Genomic DNA, 26,770 nt, shown 5'->3' with positions numbered 1-26,770 from the left:
AGAATCTTTTACTCAGCTTGAAACTGCTGATGGTTTGCCAATTTTATGGCAGCATGAATCGTTGGACAGTCAGCGCTCGCAATACAAAAGATACTTTCTTTCTTGATTCTTGGTTTTTCTTTTGTGCAATCATAACAACCCCCCCACCCCCCCACCCCCGATTTTTAAATTACCTGAATGTTGTTTCAGACCTCTACTGAACTTCATAGAACTTATAAATTAATCATAATTTGGGGTATCTGTGATGCATGTGTGAAAGTACAAACTATTGTTTTAATTGTTATGATGCTAACGACATAACCAGCATCAGTTGATTTCTTACAATGGGATTTGTGGTATTTGTCCTAGTAATGTATTTATCTATGATAGACAGTTAGTATATTTACTGTACTTCAGTAAACACTAGTCAGTTTAACCCTCAACTTACTGACCTTTAACATAACATGGACTACTGAATAGGGTCCAAGGAAGTCCCTAGGATCAGTTGCTGCAATAATAATAATAATAATAATAATAATAATGATAATAATCATCATCATCATAACAATAAGAATCATCAAATCATTATTTTTGTCATCTGCAGCTCACCACCATAGGTGAAGTCAGGAAAGACTGACCATTTTCAGTCCCAGCACTCTTTTCATCACAATAAACCACTACAACATCCATATTACAGCAGATGCTGCACTAGTCTGTCTCTCAGTCTTCTACTCCACTCTATCCTCACTTGTGAACAAGAGATAAATAAACTCTTCCACCTGGGGCAGCATCTTGTTCCTGACCTGGAGTGGGCACTCCACCCTTTTCTGGCTGAGAACCATGGCCTCAGTCTTAAAGGAGCTAATTCGCATTCCCAGCACTTCACATTCACATTCATTGCAAGCTGCGGGTCACCGCCAGATATATCCGCTAAAACAACATCATCTGCGAAAAGCAGAGACGAGACCCTGAGATCACCGAGCCCAACACCCTCCCCTTAAAAATTCTATCCATAAATTTCATGAGGAGTATCTTGGACAAAGGGTACCTCTGGTGGAGACCAGAATAGAATAGCCATACAAGCCAAGCTTACTACGGATAAGAAACTACTAAAAACAACTAAAGCTAAACTTACACAAAATGCAGTTATAACAAACAGTTCACCACATGCTACGCTCGGGGCATGCTGGCATGTGACAGGAGGAGCAAACAGTTGCTAAATTCCGGTCTGAGTTTCAGGAGCAAAGCTAGCATCTTTTTCAAGTAGTTTTTCCGGCCAAGTATTATATAGTCACATCAACAGATGGAGTTCTCCTAACTCCCAGGAGGGTGTTTGCTGCTTTGATTATAGCTTGAAGTGTAGCAGAATTTCTTCTTTTCACTTGTGGCATGACCAGGGCATGCCACACCTGCCTCAGGTCGATCCAGCAACATCTCCAATATTCCGATAACTTCCCTCCAGGGAAATTAACCATTCAGATGATGAATGCAGTGATGGAGTCTTTCTCCTTTAAAATGACTGACTGAATGAGCATTCCTACCCCCAAGATACTGTATGATACTTTCATTCAGGATCAATGGTAAATATAAACTAAATAAATTGTTCCATTCATTAAAACTGCATAGGTGGAATTAGGTCCTTTTGACTGGGTTCCTCTGGGACCCCCAAAACATTTGTATTTTCAAAAACTAATCAAAGTAGAAATAGAAAACAATGATTACAGACAACGTCATAAAAGTGTAATGATAGATATGACAAAAAATATACCTCTAGAGTCTGCACAGATACCAGTCAGTAGGATGAGACTTGCATCTCTATACAATAATCACCTATACCAGCGGTCCCCAACCTTTTTTGCGCCACGGACCGGTTTACGCCCGACAATATTTTCATGGACCGGCCTTTAAGGTGTCGCGGATAAATACAACAAAATAAAACTAGTACCGGTACCGAAAAAAAGAAGATTTATTCATAACACACGTGAAAAGATCCAGGAAAACCGAGTTAACGATAAAAACGATAACAAAATAATGCTGGAAACCGATAAAAACCCTGAAAACCATACATTTCACACCTGAGCCTCAACTCTCGCGGCCCGGTACCAAACGACTCACGGACCGGTACCGGTCCGAGGCCCGGGAGTTGGGGACCGCTGACCTATACAGTATACAGTATGGATTGTTAATATCAATATTTCAACTAAAAAACTTGTCAAAGAGCACCACAATCCTTGTAAAAAAGTTGTGCTAGTTTTTAATATTCTATCACTAATGAGGAAGCACAGCACTGTTGAGCTTGGTTGATTGACAACAACATGAATGTGCATTAAGAGTGGGTAATGTGAGAAGCCTTCATTTAGGTAGAAACACATGAAGTCATTTGCACACATCCTGTGATGTAAACTGGCAACAATGTAGGGCCCCTTTCCATGGATCTCTTTCACAACGTTCATTTGTTTTTCAGTGATGCAAAGTGAAAGCAAGAATGAGAGAATGCCACTGAAACTCTAAACTCGTGTTTCATCTTGGCCAATTAGAGGGCCCACTCAATGGTGCGAAATAGATGAAAATAAGATGAACATTCTGAAGGGAGATATGTATAGCCAAACCACAACGGAAATAAGTAATATGCGTGCATTTTTGCTCAAATGGATGCACTTTTCGGATAAGCGTGATACCGCTGGCCACTACTTTGTTCCTGTGCATAGGCTGCATGAACTCTCTCAAAGGACCACAACTACACAGACACTTTTCCTCCTCCCATAATCCTGCCTCTTCTTTATTCCTCTGCCAGCCATCACAGTATATCACTTTATCCCTCTTTCAAAGGTCCCAAGAGACGATTGTCACAGAGAGAAAAGTGAAATGAGAAATTCCCATTGCCACCTAATTGCATGGCCAAATCGATCCTGTAATAGATTCCTTCTCTCTGACATCCAGTCTCACTGACAACACTATCAGACAGACAAATCAGAACACTGCCTGTGTTTCGGTGCACGTGTGGCGTGTGTGTGTTGGACGTTCAGTCTTCAACATGGCAGGCTCCGGGCAGCCAGATATTTGTGTGATTGCTTTAAGAAAGAGAAGCTCAGAGGGAGGCTCTGCACTTCTTGATACTCTGTTTTGTTGTAGATGAGCTAAAAATATAGAGAATACATTATAAATAATGATTGGAAAGTGAGAAACCCTAATCAGCTATAAAAACAACAGGTGCTCTTACGAGGACTAGAATCCAAATATTACAAAAAGGTTATACACAAAAGCATCATCATTTCAAAAAGCCACTACTTTTGGCAACTCAAGATATAGTTGACTTGCCAAAAGGTCCTGCTGCTTACATATTACTCTGTCAGAGTTTGGCTATGGAGCTTAGTTTAACGCATGGGGACCTGATATTGCCATTAAGATACAACAGTTACTTTTGTTAAAAGCTGGGGCAGCTGTGACTTCTGATAAACACCTGTTTTCCTTGTAGGTGACCCTCCTGAAAAGTTTACACCTGAAAGCCATGTCAAATAGAGGACTAAAAGCCCTTCAACCAAATTCAGTAAAGCTTTTGTTTTCTCTCCCTTTCTTCTTTTCTCTCACCTGCAGAATTCCACAAACAGACTGAGGTTTGCCCCTAATGCACTTTGAAGCAGTATCCTTATGGGGAACTCACAAAAAGGCTACAGCCCCAAACATTCCCTCCTCTCCTTTTAGCCTGATGACAGAGAGCATTTTCTCTTCCCTGCAGAGCAACCTGCACATGTTAGGAAACTATCCACATAAAACAGACCAAAGTAAGGTGCCAGTAAATCTCTCTCTGTCTCCTTGAGACATACAGCAAATTCTTTTGTTTCTCCGGGAAAACCAGATGCTATGAAATGTACAACAGACTGAAAACCAATGCAATGAATGAAAAAAAAAGAAAAGAAAACAACGAGAGATAGAAGATATACTTAGGGATATATTGCAAGCTGGGAGATAATATTAAAATAAGTTGCTCTGATAAATTACACCATATTTAAATAGTGATTTCTGACAAATGCAGAAACCCCCATGGTTATGCTTAAATTGTAAAAATATGAAAACTGTAAGTCCATAAAGCACATAAAAGTTTAAGGGCTTTGTGTTTTTTTGGGCTGGGATACTTGAATTGGGCAGCTGCTTTCAGTCATACTGTCTCTATCCACTATGACCTATGATGGACTCTTTGGTCTCCTTGACTTTAAAACTATATAAATCTTAGAAAAACACAAGGTCTTAGTTTGTTCCATGCATTTCAGTCTATTTCTAAATGACTCATCACATCTTCAGGAAAATGAGATTATTATCATACCATCTGTTGGATGTTTAGGGTGGGAGCATATACTAATGTAATGAACTGATAATGATCTCAGCATAACACCTGAGACACATGAAACAGGTAAAACAAAAATAGGATAAGCAGAAGGAAGAAAGGTGTGGGGATTACAGCACATACCCTGGTGTGTCTTTCAGCGTTTAGTGGAGCACTTTTATGCCTTTTTCTTGTGTCTTTTAATTCTAAATGTATTTTGTACGAAACTACTTTTTAGTTCCACTATGCACTGTGAGAAAAGCTGGCTTTCTTTGTGTCACATGTCAGCACTAATTACAAATCTGTGACAATTAAAGTGTAACTATAAAGATTAACATTAAACCCTTAATGAATTGCAAAACAGCGAGAAGTCTGTTTTTCATACCCCTGAACTGTATCTCTACTGTTACTCCTGAACCCTTTACTGAGAGCCTGAGACCATGTTTGTGTGTTTGCGTGTGTTGTGCATTTGTGTCCTTTCTTGTGTCTGGGGCTTTGAAAACCACAGCTGCTGCAGGTATTTTTCACCAACAGTGCCATTTCTTTTTAACTTGGATTGATTGAAAGATGACAAAGAAAAAGAAACCGAGAGAGAGAACCAGGTGGCCAGTAAGTGGCCTCTTCATTGATTCTGAATGCAGGTGTGTGTGTGTGTGTGTGTGTGTGTGTGTGTGTGTGTGTGTGTGTGTGTGTGAGGGAGACAAAGAGAAAGAGTTATCAGTGTGCGTGCATGACAGCAGACAGACGGTAGTTGCCTGGAAAGGTTTGGGTCTTACACTGTGGGGTCTTTGCGTGCCCTGACACCCACATAATGTTAATTACTATCCATGATCTGGTTGAGCTGCTGTTAATGCTCAGGAGAAAATTATTCCAATCCATGTGCTCATCCACGCACGGCCCTTAGACCAGATGTAACAGTTGTGTATATGCACACAAAAAATGACTTTGGGAACTTTATTAGTTTAGCAGGTTTAGGGAGGGGAACAACCCTGTTCTGGGACAGCAACCACATAACTCACAATTTCCAGAGCTCTGGCTTTTTTTTTTTTAATGTTTCCAGCTTTTTACACTTCACCATTACAGTGGATGGACAACAAAACAACTAACAATTACTTTGGGGGATCACTCAAAGGTAATTGCAATTTATTTACAAAATGTCTCAAGAGTTGCTTATTAAATGCAACATCATTTAACAAATTCTTCAGGGAATATAAAATATATGTAATAATTCAATTCATCTTAGAGCGCCTTCACAATACTTTATTCTTAAAATTCACAGTAAAATCAATTTTTAGCCACAGAGAGGAACAAACTCAATGAACAAACTGAATGAGCACTGTGCAACTTAGTTAAAGTCCTGATAAGCAAGCACTTACCTGATTACAACTAGTTGATATGCTCACCAAAAGACAGCTAAAACTGTTTCCAGCATCTACTATGACCTTGTATCAGTAGAGGGTTTCATGTTTCTTGGTACTGGCTGTCGTTTATCTCTCTCTCTCATGATGTCTTTGGTATAACTTTAATTATTCTCTTGCTGTATGGCACTGGCAATGATACTCTGAGTCTATACGTGTCAAATATTTTGCGACATTTCAGGTTCACCTGTAGTAAACTGTCCAGTGTTTACCTCAGGTCGCAAAATGCTATCTGTGAAGTTATTATTTATTTGTGAGAAGGCTTTAAAGCTAAGTGAAAGAAGTCTGATACAGGTCAATAAGTCAATGAAACTCACTTCTGACAGATGTGTTTAAGAGTTTAGGAGATGGTAGTGGAGGAGGAGGCAGATGAAGAAAAGGAGGAGAAAGCGATGTTGAAAATATTCAGCAGATTTGCCCAACAGTTGCAGTACTCAGGAATCTGTAACTTTCTAATATTATTTTATTCATAAAAAATATCTTTGGAATTTATCTTGCACAAATCTCCACTATATACTGTGCTTGGAAGAATAAATATGCTGTAAGCATTGTTCTGTTATAATATTATACAACATAATAACAATATCATTCTGATCACCATGATCATTATTACAGAAAGATGATCAGCTGATTCTGGTTCTTTGCAGGATAATGCTATATTGTCTTTGCAGAATAATGTGATAATACAGTTTGACTGCTGTAGAAGAAAGTTTAGGCCCTTTGAAACACTTTCTCACACTTACTGTAGCTTCTAAAGCTCAGATTTTAGGATTTATATGGCATTTATATGGGGACTTCACATAGTATATATTGTGTAATAGTGTCACAATACCATAGTATAATGAATAATGTATTTTTGCTGATTCTTGATATAAATGTATTAATGTATTATAATTTTTTTTCTCCAAATTTCACTGAATGCTTTTGTTTTGAGAAGAAAACGTACTTTCAATAATCTTAAAATGCAGCTATATGGTTCGCTTGATTGTGTTTTTCTAGAACAATAAAGTTTCTAACTTTTCAACACGTCTACAATACACTTTAATATATGAATGTCAGTAAAGGTGATGCCACTAAGAAGTGTAATTGTAAACACTTTCATTGTTCTCTTTGACTACCATACCTTTATTACCTGCTGTCACTCTGAATAAAGACAAGGAGAATGCTTCACTGATGGAGACACAGGCAGATCAATCCCCCATAAAACAAGCTGTATTGGTTTATAAATCAGGCCTCCAGTCTCTGCCTGTGGCTGCTCAATAAGCATACATCACCTTTAATGTAAGGAGTGGGATGAGCTGCCTACTAGCTGCAGCTGGTAATAGATAATAAAGACGCACAACCGCACAAACACACACAGACGAAAAAGCACATATGAAAACAAATATGCACAAAGTAAACAAGACAACAAATGCTGATAGCATTCAAAAAGGCATTGAATTCCATGCACACATAAATGCATAAAGTATTCACACAAAGGACACTTATTGACAACCCAAACACAAGTAATTAAAAGGAGAAAAAACAAAAAGCGAACAAAGTAATATTACAGCTGCTCGTCCTCATCCTTCAGTTCACACACACACACACACACACACACACACACACACACACACACACACACACACACACACACACACAAATCTAAATGTAAGACTGTAGTTCTCCTTTATCTCTGTAACTATTGGCCTTTACTTTTATTTTACTGCATTTTTGGGGGCTATCTGAATTTCAGATGAACCATCTGTTTGACTGGTTGCTGAAGTCTAATGGCACAAAATGTTATCATTGTAAAGAGTAATGACAGTTTAAATGACTGTATAAGGCAATATTCTAACATTGTGCTGATTTGTGGGCCAGCACTACCACTTAAATTGCAACCTTAAATAGCACATTGGTGAAAATGCGGAAACAAAAATAACAGAAGAAATACAGTAAGGGTTTTGCATGTTTGTCTCTTAATTTTCTTCCATTACTCCATTACTTTCTTCCATTATTCTTGCTCTTTTGCAGACCACAGTTAGACCAGGTCTCTCCCAGGTTGTTTGATATAGCTGATGGCTTATTATGGACATCTTACTGTCCCTCTATTGATATTATAGATTCAGGTCTTTATTCTTTTGTGGGTTCTTGCATCACTAATAGCATCAGAGTAGTATTTCTAAAGCACAAACTATACCCTTTAGACTTCATAATAACAAATGACAAAAATGTGCTATATAATTTCAGACTATTCAAAGCAGTGAGCTGAAAAATATGAACGGAGAAGTGGCTGATTGTCCCATGATAACATCCAAACTTTAACAATGTGCTTATTATTGTAACCATCATGATGAAGGTCCCAAATTAGGATCTACACTTCTTTTAAAGTTGTTTTTGGCAAGAGTCTAAAGTCATGTAACTCTTCCCCCCAGAAATAAAAATACACAAATAGAAGAGCAGTTATTTTAATGTGAAAGTGAAGTATAAACCACAAGAGAAGTGACTTACCTTCATTCCCAGCTCCTCAGCTTTTAACTTCCTTTCCTCTCGTTAATCTTAGCATGAAGAAAACCCAATTACAGCTACACTACTTTATCCATGTCCAAAATACTCTTCCTGGGGCTTAAGCCTCCATTCTAGCCTGATCAGTGAAGTTGTTAGCATTAATTCAAACAGATTCAGATTCTGAGGTTTCATTGTGTGGCTGTACTTGTTCAGGGGGTCAGCCAAAGTTCAGACCTCAATCCACCCCAAGGGAAATGGTTTCACACCACAGTCTTCTCTCGAACTGACCCAATTCTGCTATCACTGCTTGCCTCGTTCAGTGGCTGGATTATGTCTGTCCATGGTACTCTTGTGCATGTGTATGTGTGTGTGCAGTTCCACCAGTGTGACTAACAAGCTTGGCTGTAGCAGTCTGGCAGATTGAGAGACACCTAGTGCTAGTTAAAGCCTTTCGTACCCTGAGGTCATTGGCTCACTTTCCGCACTGGTCATACATGAGAAGATAGAGGGATAGAGTGAGGAAGAGTATAAAAAAAGAGGTGAAACTACTGTCACTGAGCTGACATTTTTGTCAAGTTGGATACACATGCTCACATTTTGCCAAATGGCAATATTCAGTTCAAACAGCAATAAATGTACATTTATTGCATTTATTTGCACATATTCAACTCTGTATATTTTATATATTTTATTTTGCACATATTCAACTCTGTATATTTTATATATTTTATTTTGCACATATTCAACTCTGTATATTTTATATATTTTATTTTGCACATATTCAACTCTGTATATTTTATATATTTTATTATTATTATTATTATTATTTATTTTTTTTTTTTACTATTTAATTTGTAAAAATGTGTACACACACACACACACACACACACACACACACACACACACACACACACACACACACACACACAGGAAAATATTTAGTATACACATCCAGAAATGCATACACTATTATATATTGTACATATATTTATTAGTTTCAGGTTGGCCATTCTTGTATTTTGCTCGTTTGTGTTGTTGTGTTTGCACATCTCTGTTGCTTGTGGGGCTCGCACACAAGAATTTCACTCGCATGTGCTGTGCCAGTGTGCCTGCACATGTGATGTGACAATAAAAGTGATTTGATTTGATTTGATTTGATTTGAAATGTACTCTCAATGACCCCCTTTTGCTGAAGAAATATTACATTTTGATTGACTTCATGTATGGGGATACATGCTTATAAATTCATAACTGCAAAATATTTAGGACAAAATTGTATGCAAGTAGCAAAACCACCAACTTGTCTTAATAAATGCTTTAACATGGTGATGTTTTTTAACCTAGAGGCAATTTTAGGATTTTTTAAAATTTTGTCCTGTCAAATATCCTGCACAGAAATATTTAAAATCCCAGTTAGTTGGCCCTTGTTAAGGTCCTTGTTCTAAGGCAGACTTAGAATTTCTTTGCAAAGATCTTCACTGTTATCCAAAACCAATAAGTCTACTAGTCTGAATTATCCTTTGTGCATGAAAATATGGACAGCTCCAGCACTGGTGTTTGAGTTTATTGTTCACTAGAGGCAGAGCTGACTGTATTCTGAAGTGTCTTAGTTTAAATTTGTCCAACAAAAAAGAAAAACAAACTTCTGTTCCCATGACGTACAGCATATATTGCTCTCCTGAGCAACATTTATATAATCATCATGTATGTTTTGATACTGAAACCAGCCAAACAGGATTGCAGTTTACACTTTTTCAACACTATCTGACACGTCTGAGCAGTCCATAAAAGGACCGTGCTGTATTGTCACTTGTGCCACATAATACCTGCTGGCTTAAGTAGGTTAAAAGAGAGCTTGAAAGAGAAATCAGGTGTAAAGAAATAAAGAATAAATAATAAAATCCTCACCTGACCCACGATGTACAAATGTGACATTATTTCAACACCAAATGGGTATATTTTTCTTCTAAATTGGTGATGCAGGCTTTAAATTTTATTATGTACTGAATTTTAATTCTATGGTGCCTTCCAGCTGTTATTTTATTCATACTGTGATTTGTTATTTTAATAGCCATGAATTAAAATAATCAGGAACAAAAAACGCAAATGCACGGATGGGCTATGCAATATTGTAGTGATCCATGTGCAGTTATGGAGCCAGGTTGCACATTACATAAGCATTTGTATCGTTGACACTGTGAGTCAAGGAGTTCATGCATACAGTCCTTCAGCCTATAAGAGAAGCTGGATCAGAGATTTGTTTAGTTTCAAAACCCTATTTTAAACAAAATGGTTATTTATGGCATTACAGATGAAACGTGTATACGTTTTAGTTATTGGACACCAGAGTTATTATGTTTTTTTTACTTTATATCTGTTGTGTAAACAAACTGGTACCGAAATAAAATGCAGTAATCACTGAAGCTGAACCCTCAATAACCCCTGTTTTTTTCCCCTCTTCATATTTTTTTCCTTTTTTACTTGGGAGAAGCTGTCTCCAGCTCCTAAAACGTACTTTTATTTATGACAAGTCTGCTCTTCATTGGAGGCCTGTGATGTGTTATCTGGGCCATGTCATACTATACATACCCTTTAATGACTAATTCAGTCTCTTGGCTTATGTACTAAAATAGAACAGGCACAAGGGAAAAGAGAAATCAATTGAAATGTTGCAATGTTTGACAGGACTGTGCTTGAGGAGACAAAATAAGGAAAAAAAGAAGAAGAAGACATTAGACGGTGTCGCTTCCTTTTGTTTTCTGGCTGAGAGAGTGTGTGGTGTTGAGACATGCAGAAGCTGTATGTATGTATGCAGGGTGCCGGTACGTTGGGGAATTTATTTTTTCAACTGTCTTTGATCACTTTCAGGCTTTGAAGTAACTCTCGGCAAGGAAGGGGGGGAAAAAAGCGAGGCAGAAGTCACCGCAAGTTCACATCGCAACTAGGACTTGCAAAAACTGCAATCTGCATAATTTATTCTTTAAACAGTTAAAATGGAAAGAGATGAGGAGATCTCTAGGTGCCCAACAAACCCGCCTCCTGCTTGACAACCCCAATTAAACACTCTCCCTCTCCACATTTGTTCTCAATTACAGATTGAAGAGCGACAACACGAGAGCCTCTAATGCTCATCAAGTGACTGATTTAAAGAGAGACAGAGGAAGGTAAAGCACCAGCAGTCTAGGGAAATGTAATTGATATGTGTTGTAAATGAGCAAATAGAGGCAGCTGCGGAGGAACCATAAAGAAAGAACAGTCATGGTCATATATATATATATATATAAACACACACTTATCTATCAACATGTTTTTCTTCTCCAAAACTCTTAGCACAGTGGATTTAAATATTAAATAAGATGCATCGTTCTATAAAATGTAATAACAATAATTATGATCACAAACAAACTTCAAACTTTTTCTAGTCTCTTAATTTTTCTTAATACTTAATATTAAACAGCTCCATATTATTATATAACATTATTTATCTTCAACACCTACAACATCCTTACAAGAACAATGGGCTATCAAAAATTGGTCCTCACAGGGATATATAGACCTTACCACCTCAAAGAGATAAACCTCAAAGGTAATTGCATCACACAGAATATGAAGTACTGTATGATAGCTCCAGTCAGATTACTCAGACTTGTGGAATATTTTCTATGAAGCGGTTATTCACTACAGGTTTTTTTAATCTTCTAGCGAGAATTTTTAGATGGCAATCTTGCCCCAAATTTCCATTTTCTTACCAAAAAAGTATGTCTGCCTTGACAGTAACTTATTAACCTCAACCACATCATTCTGCACAGTGAAGGTCTAAAGTAAGACACAGTTTTAAGAATTAGTAAGTGCAATTTTCTTTCGGCCTCCAAGGTGAAAACATTCATTCAAAAACACCATTGTATTTTCCAGTGCAATTGAATGGTGAAAATGAGCAACTCAGTCAAATCACCTCTATTTATACATTTATTTAGGTTAGGTTAACAGATTAATTGATTTTATTATAACACACATGCACACGCATATATATCTATATCTATCTATCGATCGATCGATAGATAGATAGATATAACATAATGTATCACACTGATTTTTTTCTTAATCTGGAATAATGTCTGATGATTTATTTTTAATATTCTCAGTGATTATTCTCTGCTTATGTGACAGCAGGTAGTGATGCACAATGAGGCCGTGGCCTGACAGAAAGAATTTACACTGGACATAATTCAAACCACCCCAAGCCTTTAGTAGCGAAACTCAGTGCCTTTTAGTGGTGCATTGAGCTTAATGACAGCTCAGGGGGAAATGTACATTAGCATACCAAATGCATCAAGGAGATTTCAATTATATCCTTTGTGGGAACAGCATAAATAAAGTCTAATACAATGACTGTGTAGACGACAAACAAAACCCCAGGCATTTAAGTTCACCCATACTGTGTGATGTCTATTCAAACAAATGTAGATTTAACAGAACTGTGAATTGAAAAAACAAACAGAAATAATCAGAGTGATCAAAGATGCTCTTGTTTGTAATTTTTGGAGACAGTGGATTAGTATGTCAAAATTATTAACGAAGGACAATTCATTGTGACAAATGAGAAACAGGAAATCTGGCCTTTGATATATCCACATGTGCCTTCATCATGACTCTGTTGCTCTTATATCTGCTGCAAGCAATTTTCTTTCAATGCAACTGTCAAACGGTGCTCAGTTAAAAAAAAAAAAGAAGCAAGGCATGACATCCTATGGTCATGACATGTCAGCGCTGATGCTGAGTGAGGTGGGATTAAATTCATCAGACAGACTTTGACCCGCTACCGGGGTACGTACACACTCTGTTTCTCTCTCTCCCATTCCAGACACTCCCAATTAAGCCTGAAGTGCAATGCTTGTTAAACTAAAACCATCCTTTTCTGAAATGTCACAGTGTCTCCCTGCCGTGTGGCCCGTCTGTAAACAGCTCTGTTGCTGATGCCAGCTCGAACCCCCTGGTGTGTCTCCTCGTGTGTGTTTTGTGAGAGCAAAATTGTCGCTTGCATTATCACATTGTTGTGAATGCTTGAGTGCATATTGAACTTGTTGTTGTTTTGTTGTTTGGTGTGCTCTATGGGTTATATTTTTATATGTGTGTTTTATGCTATTCATTATGGGAGTCTTTGCCTTCCACCCACGCCCTCATTTGTGTGCATGTGTCTTTTGTGTGAGTATGTGTGTACGTGTGTGTGTGTGTTTGACATCTCATTTGGGGGAGCTGACAGAGTGAAGGATATGTGCTGTAATTGTTGTCTGACTATCTTCATGCTGTAATTGAAAATGTCTTATTGGTGAAACTTTTGTCAAGATGTTTATACGAGCATGCCATTTAACATTAACACAGCTGCTCCTTTTACCTGTGCAATTACTTAAGTGTAGCCCACCTCTGACACTTGACGTAGAGCCAGTGCCATCCTGGAACTGGGTAAATTACCATACCAATTGCTTGGTATGAACAGCTTGTTCTTAAAACAATAGGGCGATGGATTTTTGAACTCAAACTCCATCCATCTATTCATCCATGGTATCCATGGTATCCAGCATCCATCCATGTTCCCAAGCTGCCTTCCCTTTGTGTTCTGTGTGAACTCCTATTTTGTTGGACTTTGTATCAGCCAACACAAAGGCTTGCTTTCCTTTCTTAGGCAAACAAAGCTTGACAGTCAGATATCCAAACCATCTCCACTGACTGCTTTCACTGCTGCAGAGCAGCACCCCTACTTTGAACCACCGCCCAGTGACTGAGCTGATTACCTTTTCTCTAAGGGCAGATCTTCTTTGGAGGGAACTCATTTCCTGTTCATGATCCTATTCATTTGGTAACTACCTGCAGCTTGTGGTCATCTGTGAGGGTAGTAATGATAACTTTGAAGATAATCATCAGCTTTACCTAGGTACTTGAAGTCCACTTGAGGCAGAAATTCATCCTCTATCTTAAGCAGGAAATCTTTTTTTCAACAGTGTAAGCTAGACATCACTGCTTGATGTAGCCAACAATAGCAAAGATGTGATCCTGAGACCAAAGACAGAAGTTTGACGTTGTATAGGGAGTAAATGACATTACAGGCCCAATAACCAATTCTCCAGAAGCACCAGTTACACACACACAGGGACATGCCTTTTCCAAGTCCATAAAACATATGTAGACTGGATGTGTGTACCCTCCAATATTTAACCTCCTAAGACCCAAACTCTTCCACGGCATGCATTTTTAATCTCTCTTTGATATTTGGACATTTTGGGACCTGATGAATGTGAAAACAAAGAATTACCAGATTTGTTTAACCTGATTTCTGTTTCTAAGAAAAATGAGAGCCACATATGAGGATATTCATTTAAACTTTCGATAGAACAGTGGCAGTATAATGTTATCGTAAGTGGACATCAGGCCCTTGTAGAGCAAGATTAAGTATTTTGGTCTAAATAACCCAAAAATGCGATGTCCACATATGTGGACACCAGGTCCTAGGAGGTTAAAGAGCTTGTCTGCTGTCTCAAGATGATTAACCTTAAAAAAAGACAGGAAGAGTGGCTGGTTTATATTTAACAGATTATAAAGCAGTACAGGTTGGGTCACAAACTGTCACAGTATGTTGTGGTATTTTTATTTCAAAGGGTGTCCATTATTATTTGACTGATGTGCTGTTCAGTAATTCTAAATGTATGCTGCACAACATTAGTTGTATCCTAGCTTGCTTTTGCCCAATCATCAGAGGGAAGATTCACTGTACAACAACCTAAAACACAGGCAAACATATAAATAAAAGCACACAGACACCCTGTGATTACATTATTCATAGCACTGCTGAGTGCTCTTACACAGAGTCCGAAAACACATGATGACCTGCTGTACAACACTGAGTGATAACAGCATCAGCTAGATTGTCTTACACTGAGAGGGAAAGATGATGAAAGCTAAAGTGAGTGAGAGAGAGATGGAGGAGAGAGAGATAAAGAGAGACACTGAGAGACTGAGCTCTTCATCCAAGAAGATGTATGTGTGCTGTTCTTGCATTCAGTCTAGTTGCCTAGACTACTGCTAATGAGCAGGTGGGTACATACAGTATGTTATACAGCATTAAATAACAGCCTCTTGTAATGAACAACAAGGACATGCCGAATGCACTCAAACATACACATATTAAATATTTGCATCAAGAGAAAAAATAAGGTATAAATAAGACCATAAATAGATCAGCTAAGATGCAAATAGTAAATGGACTGGTTTTTACAGCATATAGTGCTTTTATATTCTAACTTATCACATGCCTCATTCACCCAATAACACCATTCATACAAGCACTTTTTGGGTAAATTACCATACCAATTGCTTGGTATGAACAGCTTGTTCTTAAAACAGTAGGGCGATGGATTTTTGAACTCAAACTCCATCCATCTATTCATCCATGGTATCCATGGTATCCAGCATCCATCCATGTTCCCAAGCTGCCTTCCCTTTGTGTTCTGTGTGAACTCCTATTTTGTTGGACTTTGTATCAGCCAACATAAAGGCTTGCTTTCCTTTCTTAGGCAAACAAAGCTTGCACTATGATTAAGTTTCTGTTTAACATTCACGCACACTCGCCCTCCTATTCAGCATTTTACCGAAGGATACTCAAAGACTGGAGGAGAAAGAGATCGCATCACCAACCTTCTGGAGAGTACCTTACCTGCTCTACCTCCCAAACTACAGCCAACAACATGTAAAAGCCACAACAACCAAAATAGTACAGCGAGTGACTATATGAATTCAAGTTTACTCTATAAAGACCTTTTGCTTACTTCTACATATATGTATGGATATGGATATATATCATAATTACATCAATTTTGACAAGATCCCCATCCCCCAGCAAATTTCACTTAAATTTAAAAAAAAAAAAGCAACTTATGCGTATGCATTTTTCATATACTTCATTTAAAGACTCGTCTCATTTGGCCCATATAATATTCCGATTTAAAAATCTCAATTTTAAAGAACATTTTAAACCCATTTATATCAGTGTATATGTGGAAGAACATGCAAGCAGTAATATGGGTTATAGGCATTTATTAGCCTCAGTCTTACTGCAGCACACTGGCACTTCATCCAGGTAATGGACAGGAGATTAAAATACTGCTGTGACCAAATCCACTGAGTCTGAATGAAAGAAAAAGATTATTTGACTTAAGCTGGGTGGAGAGCATGTCCTTCATTCTCACCTAAGTGGAGTAAAAACATTTATTCAGGCTTTGAGCAGTTTATCTCTTCTTTGAGATGACTGAAGGTTTACATGGTTGTCAGATACTCCAGCTTCCTCCCATAGTACAAAGATATTCATAGCAAGGCTACATCTAAACTGAATGTAGGTGTGAATGTGAGCATGAATGGTTTTCTGTGTCCGTGAGTTAGTCGTGCGACAGACTGGTGACCTGTTGGAGGTGTACCCTGCCTCCCACCCTGAGGCAGATGGGATGTGCTCTAAGCCCAAGCAGAAAGAAATGGATGGATGGATGTTTGCCTGATATCTGTGTATGCTATTGCTGTAGGGGTTATCAAAGGAAAACAATAATACAAAGTAATCTGCCGTGTACAAAACTTGAAGAAGATTTTACTGATCAACTGATCTCAGTCTGAGATCTGATAGATTTAAAAGATTCCATTTTTTTAATATATATATATAACTTCCAATTTTCAGGAAAGAGACAGCTACACTTTCTTCCACTAAATAGTTTTGTTCCATCTTCCAGTTCTATGCATAACATTTAGACTTCACTGAAAGCGACTTCCTTTTAGCATGTGAAATGTTAGTTCTGTATTATAGCAACAACTAGCAAGTAAATAGATATGACAAAGACATTAATCCTATGCTTTTCACATATTTATGAATGGGATGCTACTGGAATCACAGGTTGTTCAACCTGGTCATATCTGCTACATAGGAAGGCAGCTGTTGCATTTAAACTACCAATTTGTAGTAAACTAACACTTGAAAGATTACTTTAGCCAGCTACCTCAGTCTTCTCCTTCAATGCCTAAGGTGCTCTAGTGGCACTTTGTGTGGGGGCTTTTCAATAACTAAGCCTGTTTGAATGCTGGAACAATGAACAGGAGCTCCATTACAGGGCTGACATTGCAGTAAAATGCCATCACATTGCCCAAAGGGCTAGACTTAACCCAACTGTGAAATATGCTCCTTTGAGAGCAAGGGGTTTAGGATAAGGAGAGGAAGAAGGAAATTACTTTAATTTATTGTGCTTTAAGGGGCCAGCGTCGATACTGATAGGTGGCAGTGTTGAGTCTGCTTATGTTTGTAAATGGCACTGAGCCAAAATGTCTGTTCTGGTTGATTTAACCCGCCACCTCAGGAGTCTTCTTCAATGACCAAGGTGCTTAACTACTTCTTGTGATTTTTATGTGACATGTAGTTCTTCCAAAGATTATATTCAAATCAGACTAAATGGCATGTAATGTAATTACATGTATTTTCCCCTATGTTATATATATGTCAAAGATGAAAGGCACAGGGCCAACAGCAGGGATGCACCACATTACTCCTTTACCTCTTAAAGAAGAGATAAAGAAGAAGCCCACGAATCCATCACAAATTGTTCTTTTGCAATGTTTTTCCCAAAAGTTTTCAACAGCAAGTTTATCTGCCTCTGCTAGCTTTTTTATCACTCAATTAACGCATAAGAAATATTAAAGGAGCAGAATGGAGAAATGATTTTAGGATAGACGCACTCTAATCACAGCTGCAGTTTCACCCCTGGCCTGTTGATTATGATGCAGCTGCAGGTGCAGCTGGAAAGCCTCCCTGACCTGTGTCACAAGATGAATTGTAATCAACTGTGCAAGGACATCTGGTTCTGAATGGTGTGAGAAAACCAGCGAAATGTCTCAAAAGTGTTTTTTAAAAGGCTGTAGTCTATGGTGATTATTTTTTGGAGGGAAACAAACATGTACAATGGCATCTAATTTGTGCCAATATTTCTATAGATTATGCATCTTGATCATTCTGGTAAATCTTACATATTTTCTTGATCTTTACAAAACTAATTGCACAAGCTTGGATTACTTGTTAAGAGCCAGTGTCTTTTGTTGTGCTAAACTGTGAATTCAGATCAGTTACTAATTTAAAATGTGTTCTATATCCATGATATTGTAGTATATTGTTAGTTCTTGGGAAAAATATTAGTAGATGCTTTCATTCTTTCATTTGTTAAATGTATAAAGTTAAATTCCATATTATGGTTTTGATAAGTTGCAACTTGCAAGTACATTAGGACACCTTTTAGATTGTGGATCTGTCTCCTTTGGATTATAGACATGTGTATCTGTTGACCTGACATCAGGACTTTACTTGGTTTGAAAAGAAGTCGCATTGGAACTTCTTGAAGGTAGCATTCCCAGTGAGCCGTGCTGTCAGTGATAACCCAAAGCTCATATCAGAGAGCTGAGGATCAAGCTGCTACCAAGCCAGCTGAGGTAATCTGTCACACCAAGGTAGCCACTGAGACAACGGGTGGTAGAATACAGATATACACAACAACATTCCTACACATATGATTCATCACAACACACATAGACACATGTTCATTTCTCTGTATGTATAAAGCACCACGACACACACATGCAAAACACAATCCTAAAATCCTGTGGTGAAGCTTTGGTGCCTGGACCAGCTTTAACACTGGACCCAGTATGATGTTTCACTTTATGACTGCTTTCTAAAGCTTCACTCATTATACTAAATTTTACAACCACACCATTTACCACAACAAGATTATCATGTTTGGATTTTAGCAGCTAGTAAGGAAAATACGTGCTTTTCACCAGAGCACACAGAAAAACACCTCTGGTTTCATAACCCTCTCAATTGCTTAAACTTTGTGTAAAAATAAACAGCCTACTCACTAATCTTTCATAAAGCAAAACCAAAGTTACTGCAGAGTTTAGTTTTGTAAAAATGTTTTCATATGAATTTAAACAGTAGCCAAAGGGCAAAAAACACTGAAAATTTTCAAAAATTGCTTTAAAAAAGCCCTAAAATTAGAAATTTGATAGAAAAACAACAGACTAACTAAAATATGCAGTTTTAAGCTGTTGAAACAGACACTCTCTTTCTCTCGCTCACACACACACAAACACATACAAATACAGCCTTAGATGGCATCAGGTCCTCCTACTGCTACCATAATAACATTCATAATCATTCAAAACCTTTCACGTGACTACACCTCTGTTATCTGAGAAAATTAGCAGCTAGTAAAAATGGTAAGACAAACAACAAAAAAATATGGGTAATGAGTCAAAATGAATAGGGAAGGTCAATAACGGTTAATAGGTTAATAGGAAGGTTAATAAATAAAAATAATAATAACAACAATAATATTATGCAATTGTTCGACGTTTGAACCAGCAAGAGTGAGTATGTACATAGACTGTGGGGACTATAAAGCGTTCTCTAGTTGTTGCATGTGATGGTACAATGGGAAGTAAATTGTACTGAAGCACTGCAGGTTTCATATCATCACCTGTCCACATTGCTTATCTTTCTGACTGGTGGATGCATCAATACTTATGTCAAATATATATATATATATATATATATATATATATATATATATATATATATATATATATATATATATATATATATATATATATATATATATATATATATATATGTCCTTTTTTACTATATATATGTTGTAAATAAACATTGATGGTCAAAATGAATTGAAATTACCGCTGCTATTTGCATTTAGGTGAAGTCTGAGATTTATTATCATTCTGACCACTTGAGAAAGAGAAATGTGGGAAATAATTTAATAAAGGTGGGTTTAATTAAAGTCAAGGTTTGGTAAGGACATCTAAGTAAAAGCTAATTAAGAACCAAGAACAAAACATTAGTATTAAGACAGTTTAAAAACAAAACAAGCCTTTTTTCCAATTAGAGGCTGCTAACAATAACCCATGGGCAAAGCATTCAGCTGCAGGGTTCTCATAACCCTACAGCAGCGTCACCTTCACCATCAATTCTTTTTCTTTCAGAGCTTTGGAAAGACTGACTAAAAACGTCTTTGAGTTCAAAAAATGCTTCACTGAGCAGAATGAAAAGCAAGTTAAAATATACAAAACTTGGAAAACTTACCAACACATGAACCATCAATCTCCTCATACCCAACACTACAGACACATCTTCCCAGGGGAACCAACCAGTCTCCATCAGCTCCACAGAACAGTTTGGGTGTGTCTCTTTCTTCAGCATGGTCAACACAGGCCCCCCTCACTTCCACCAGTGAAGAAGAGTCCACGCGGGGCACTGTGTCTGGAAATGAGGCCAGGTTCCTCAGTGTAAATGGACATTTCTTATAGTAAACCCTCACAGACACTAATGCAATGCAAGCGCCAATGTCCTGGAAAGCCAGATAAAAGCCTTTCCTGTTTATGGGTCCCACCTCCCGCACCTCCGTATTGAGCTTGAGGATCCGATCTCCAAGATCCATCTGAGTAAAGCTCTCATCAGCAGCAATGGTGTCAATCTTGGTGTACTGCGCAGGCCTGAACTTGACACCGTGTGCCTCATCTGTCTCATGATAGAATAGATTGAAGGTCTCCTTGCAGGTGCCAGACACCCAAGGGATTGAGTTACAGTCGCGCAAGGTGAAGCGGAGCTCCACGTAGACCTTCTGGGCTGCCTGTCGTGAAATCCAGTTGGAGCGAAGCCAGTTGTTTTGGTTGGGCTCCATCACATTGCAAACCTGGAAAGTATGGATGGGTCGGTTGTGCTCGTCCATCTCTGTGATTGCATCCCACTAAAGGAAAAATAATAAGAGTGTAGAGGGTCGGGGAGAGAGGAGGAAAGAATGGGGTAAAAATGAGGGAAGAAAAAGAAAGAGTTAGTATTAATTCAAGATCTGCTAGCAGGCCTCACAGGTCATAGCATTCCATACAAAACATGGACAAAATTAACAACATAGTTGCGCAATATTAATTTAGTCCCAAGTGTGGCACTGAAGGAAAACTGTGTGGTCATTTCAAATCCCAAGATTGATGCTATACAGAGCACAGACGCAATCTGGAAGTTATAATAGCTTCCTGCTTCTTTCTGCTTCTTTATGAGACACTTTGTTTATATTAGACTGTATTCAAACCAAATTTGGACAGTAACACATTTAGTTCCTTCAGTGGGCTGGTTTCAGTCATTATGCAAATGTACTGTTTATAAGATTGGGGAAACCTGCAGTCAGCTGAGACTGAAGAAGTCACTTGAATGAGTGACGAAACGTTTCTCCCACAAAACGCTACGTCCAGATGAACAGAATCAACTTTTGGAGAACACATGTAGTTGTTCAGATATTCTTCTCTGGATTAAGGTTAAAGAGAGTGCCAGCAAGACCATCTCAGTCCATACCACATTCAAGTAAAAAAAAAAAAAAATCATTAACAAACTAACAATCTGTTTTCCTCATATTCCTAGAGGTAGGTTTTTTCCTGGTATGATGTCGAGCTCCAGCTGCCTAGTCATCAGCTCTGCAACTCCCAGGTCACATGATTAGGGAGCATTGCAGCTTTGCAGGGTCATTAGGTTACCTGTCCCCATGTTGATGGGAAAGAAGTTAATGGGGGGTTTTAGCCTCCTGGTTCTGCAGCGCTCTCAGGTTTTATTAGAGTGGGGACTGGCTACATGGGCGACCCCAAAACCACACAACATCGACCTCAAAGAATCAAATTACCTGCCTGGGAAAAAAGGGCTCTCAAATCAGTTCGCTTACAATGCAGCGTCAGACTCTCCACGAGCTGCAGAGTTTGCCCTTGTGTGTGTGTTTGTGTATGTTTGTGTGTATGAGGTTTATATTTAGACTCATATTTACGCCACTTACCTCATAGGTTTTACTGTATATGACGATATATGGGATCTATTTTTACCCATCACTGCTGCTGCTACTGTTCCCATTACTTTGCATACATTTTCCTAGATGAAACACTTATGCATGCATACATAATTTTCAGGCATCGAAAGCTCAATTCGGTCACTGTGACTTCTCCAATGAACCTTGCTTGTGCATTGCAGTATGCACAGCTGTCTACTTCTTTGAGTCAAACACTAAAATCAACACTGTTTTCAGAGATGTGAGAAATATGCTCGAAGGTATGGAAGACCATGTATAAAGCTTTTAATTACCAACACATTAACATAAGTAATTTGACTACATCAAACATACACACATTTCATGTTCCCTTTCTTGGGTCTGGGGGGAGAGATGCCTGTTCTAAACGAGGGCTGGAAAATAGCTCGTTTATAGGCAAACAAAATCCGGAGGGTTGAGATAGCGCTGGTGGTTAATTTACCAATACTATTTGCCTGATAAGCTTGCACATTTAATAAGCTGTTTTTTCACTTAGATAAATATTACCTCTTGATGAGAGTAGTAATCAAAGCCTAATGTTTGCTCTCACATACTCATTATCCTTTTTAATAACATGTTCTAATTCAATCATCCAAAGACAGCAGGTTTTAATCTGCTCTTCGCTCAAGGTGTAAACGTAGCATTACAGTCAAACAAATTGAGTTTGATTAAATGTGATGTTGCCATCAAAAGTACACACTAAATCCAGCTGGACAACGCGTTTCTGTTGGGGCAAGGCATAAAGGTAAAAAAAAAAAAACCAAAACAAAAAAACAGAACATGAAATACTTAAAATATTGGCATGAAAATATTTCCATGAAGAAGCTGAAATGAGAAAAAAAAATCAAAATATAAACAGAAAGAAATAACTTTGAAAGAAAAATATGGAAAAATGCAGAAATAATAACAACTGACTAGGAAAACAGACTAACAGATAAAAAAACAAGAAAACATGGATCATTAGCTTCCATATATACAAAATGTAAGTAGACATATGGAGTTTACTCTTTGTTAAGTCCATATGGATTCACTGGGATTCCAAAGCTTTCAGATATGATTTCAGAACCGTCCTTTGTGATAAAATCTATGCCATGGCTCCAGACAGAGAAAAGCCTCTTAATGACTCCTTTGGGATAATCAACAAACGGAGCACCAAAGGACTATGGAAATGGACATGGAAACTGTTTTCTTTCCTAATACCCACATTTTTTCCCCAATGCTAGGTGACTGCATCACATTATTCTCCCCTTGAAGAGAGGAAATATTTAATCAGTTACTTTTTGTTGTCTGTCTAACATTACTGTCAAATTTTGTGTGATAGTAGAAACTAATAACAACTCGAGCTGATTAAATTTTGGTGAAAATTGGGTCAAGGTCAGAGTCACAACAAATTTCAAAATCAGTGAAAAAGCTTACCCACATTTTTTATGAATCATTTTTAAATTTCACAACAATATACTACTCATTTGAACTTCATCATCATTGTTAGGTCTCAGGGACAACCTTCACCTTAAAAAACCTCGACAAAAAACGCATCGAGTGATATCATATGAAAGGGCATGGGGAGAGCTGTACAACACACTTTTGGTTTCTTCAATACAATACCCAAACGACATAACAATGACCAATGATGCCATAACAGGCTGATGTCATTGTATTGCAATAAAACATCATTAAAACACTAAAGTTTTTGTATAGTCCTTGTCTTTCTGGGGAATTACACTCCCTGAGTGCTCTTGTAAGAATGCACACTTGATACTGACGGCAAGCATCTTTCTGATTCAAGGTCTAGTGATTTAAGATATTATCCAAACCATTCTTACAGTTTTCTTTCTTTCTTTCTTTCTTTCTTTCTTTCTTTTGCCACTGAATCAAGTACAGATCATGATGAGTTTGCTCATTTACCACTGGTTGTTGGAATTTCTGAAATCTTCTGTTGGGATGTCAGCTAATGGTGTACTTGCACTGGTCACAGCTGGCCCTGTACGTGCTAGCATGCACTAACATTGTGTCTAAGAATCAGACTGCTGAGATAAACTGTGAGTATGCTCCAGTTTGTCTCAACATTTAAACTGTTTTTCATGCTGCCCTCTCTTTCATGCACACTTTTAAAAATCACCTTTTTTTTTGTAGAACATAATAAGGCTAATATATGATGGTTTTAAAGTGGTAAAACACTGGCCTGTATTATGTCTCACAAATCCTGACAATTATTTAACAGTGATTTTCATGGAGCCATCTGTTACTAAGGAAGTGCTGAAGTTCCATTTCTGAGTAGATGTATACTAGGGTTGTGCCACATTATATACATTTTAACATAATAAAAATCACGTTATATTGTGATATCATTGCTACAGCAATCCATGCGTTTTCGTTTCTTAAAGACAAAGGACACAGACGAGACAACAAGACAAACCCTGGCAAACCCTGACATCAAGAGCCATGTGTCAGCCTATGATAATTTCTTCATTCATGAGCTCCTCAAAGTAGTCCTCCCATCTCCTCAACGCACTCTCTTAATTAGTGCATTGCCATCTCTACCCTTACCCTAATGCACTGTGCATCCTTTCCAGCTCAATCTCTCTGCCTAGCCATGCCATAAAAGTCCTTTTCCTGCAATGTACAAGTCTCAATAAATGTTCAGTATTCTTTCTCTATATCAAACAAACTATACTTTGACAGTGTTTGAGGATGGTACAGATCATCCAGTGTGATTAAAACCCTATGCATAGTTTGAAAACGATAAAGAATCATCAACAAACATTTATGACTCTTTTTTTTTAAACTTGCTGTCACTCATATTCAAGACTGATGCCCAGCTTACTCTGGTTCTTGCTCCAGCATTTAAAGTTGCTGATTCAATCATCCCTTCGGGTTCTTTCAATCTTATTTGACCACTTAGTCAGCTGTTGACCTGCAGTGGTGTCTGTAGGAAGAAATGTGCATCAGCACAGTTGAACAGTGGTAGGTGCTTTACCTTAGAGGAGCAACTGGAGAAACCCAAATTATACACGATAACGCTGTGTCCTAGTTTAAAGGGTTTACACGTTTGGGATTTTATGTGACTATACCAATGGCTTCTAGCTCAAACCTAAGAAAAACATGTAATTGTTATTTGGTAATTTGACACAATAATGTATTTGTCAGAATTACTAAAACTAATAAACACCTTCAGGCTTTGTAAAGTCTCATTTATGTTAAGGATAAGGATGACATTTGAAGTGGTGTTAAGTGAAGACCCATGTTAAGTGTTGAACAAGTCAGCGACCCATTAAATCTTAATGTATTATGTGTAAATACATGGCTTTAGTGACTGCTAAAAATGACAATTGAACAAGTTCTTTGTGTATGCTTGCACACACAGAGAGAGCAAGGTCAAACATAGCCCTCAGTCTCTCTGAGCAGGATATTTTTATAGCACACCAAGGCACTTCTTTCCTGATTGGACTCATGGTAACAGCTAATATTTCATAAAATATAAAATCCTTTCTATCAGACAGGATTTTTAATGGGGAATTATTGAACAAGAGACATGGGACCGAGGAAGAAAATAGAAAGCAGCAAAGAGAGGACAGACAAAGAGTTAAGAGTTACAAATGTGTGGTGTTCAGGAGATTTAAGAAAACTACTAGAGTTAGCGGCCATTGGAATGAGCCTGAATGGCAATGTAGATAAATCAAAGTGTCCAGTGACTGAAAGATTGAGGCAACGATATCAGAGCGATTCATCTCAGAGGGGCAAAACAATCCATTGTGATAGAAACGCACAGCTGTTGAAATCCCCAACTAAACACCATTCACAGCTGATCCACAAGACCTCCAAGACTTTGACATTTTGTCAGTTAACTGATAATGTCAAGCAGCTTTGTGGTGGCAGCACTTTAAAATAAGTCGCTAGAGATTTGCATTGTGAAGCTGGGAAGCAAAGCAATAACGTGTATTTCCTCTTAATTATTTCAAATTCCAGTGACAGCGTTGCCCCTTTGGGCCAAAGCCTGCAGTCCACTCACCACCTGCAATCCCCATCCACACTCCACTTTATTACTGCGTGTGCTGCTGGTTTGTAATCTCACTGTTGGATGACTTCTTTTTCAAAGTGCCAAACTTTAAGTCTTGGTTGGACACCTCACTACCTTGCCATCCAGCCCTAACATGCATAATTGAAAAATGGCCAGAAAATGTGGTTGATTGATTGCAGCCTGGGACCAAGGCCTTTACAGCCCATCTCTCTCACCCATGCAATCGAGCCAGTCATTTTACTGGCCACTCGCCTGGGGGTGAGCTCCTTTTATTAACACTGTGAAATCCAGAGCCCTATTGAGAGTTACACTTTTAACTACAGTGTCATAACCAGCTTGGCTCATCTTCACTTGAAATGAAATATTTAGTGATCCTAAACATTCCCACTACTCGGTTGGATTTGAGCCTGTAAAGAAAAAAAAATTAAAGACTATTTTAAAATCCAAAGTCCCACTGTGTGAATGATGTGTTATGACCAACTATAAAAGACTTAATAATTATAATACTGACATTGGGCAGGTTAAAGAGCAATGCTTTAATGAGAAGATTAACTTCCTTTTTAGATTTGGTTAAAAACATAGTGGAGTTTTCCAAAATACACTTAATATATGTAGA

At 37.9% G+C, this 26,770-nt stretch overlaps 1 protein-coding gene across 1 annotated transcript in view; it reads right to left on the bottom strand.

Moving 5' to 3' along the window:
• The window catches only part of LOC113008222 (ephrin type-A receptor 6-like), a 182,410-nt gene that overhangs the window by 119,173 nt on the left and 36,467 nt on the right, over window positions 1–26,770 (bottom strand). Inside the window, exon 3 of the mRNA XM_080290340.1 lies at window positions 20,378–21,041. Coding sequence (XP_080146466.1) covers window positions 20,378–21,041 — 664 coding nt within the window. The remainder of the gene's footprint in view (window positions 1–20,377; window positions 21,042–26,770) is intronic.

The sequence above is a fragment of the Astatotilapia calliptera genome, chromosome 16, assembly GCF_964374335.1.
Source record: "Astatotilapia calliptera chromosome 16, fAstCal68.1, whole genome shotgun sequence".
Taxonomy (NCBI): Eukaryota; Metazoa; Chordata; class Actinopteri; order Cichliformes; family Cichlidae; genus Astatotilapia; species Astatotilapia calliptera.
The sequence above is the reverse complement of the archived record's forward strand: the minus strand, read 5'-3'. Positions and strand labels throughout refer to the sequence as shown.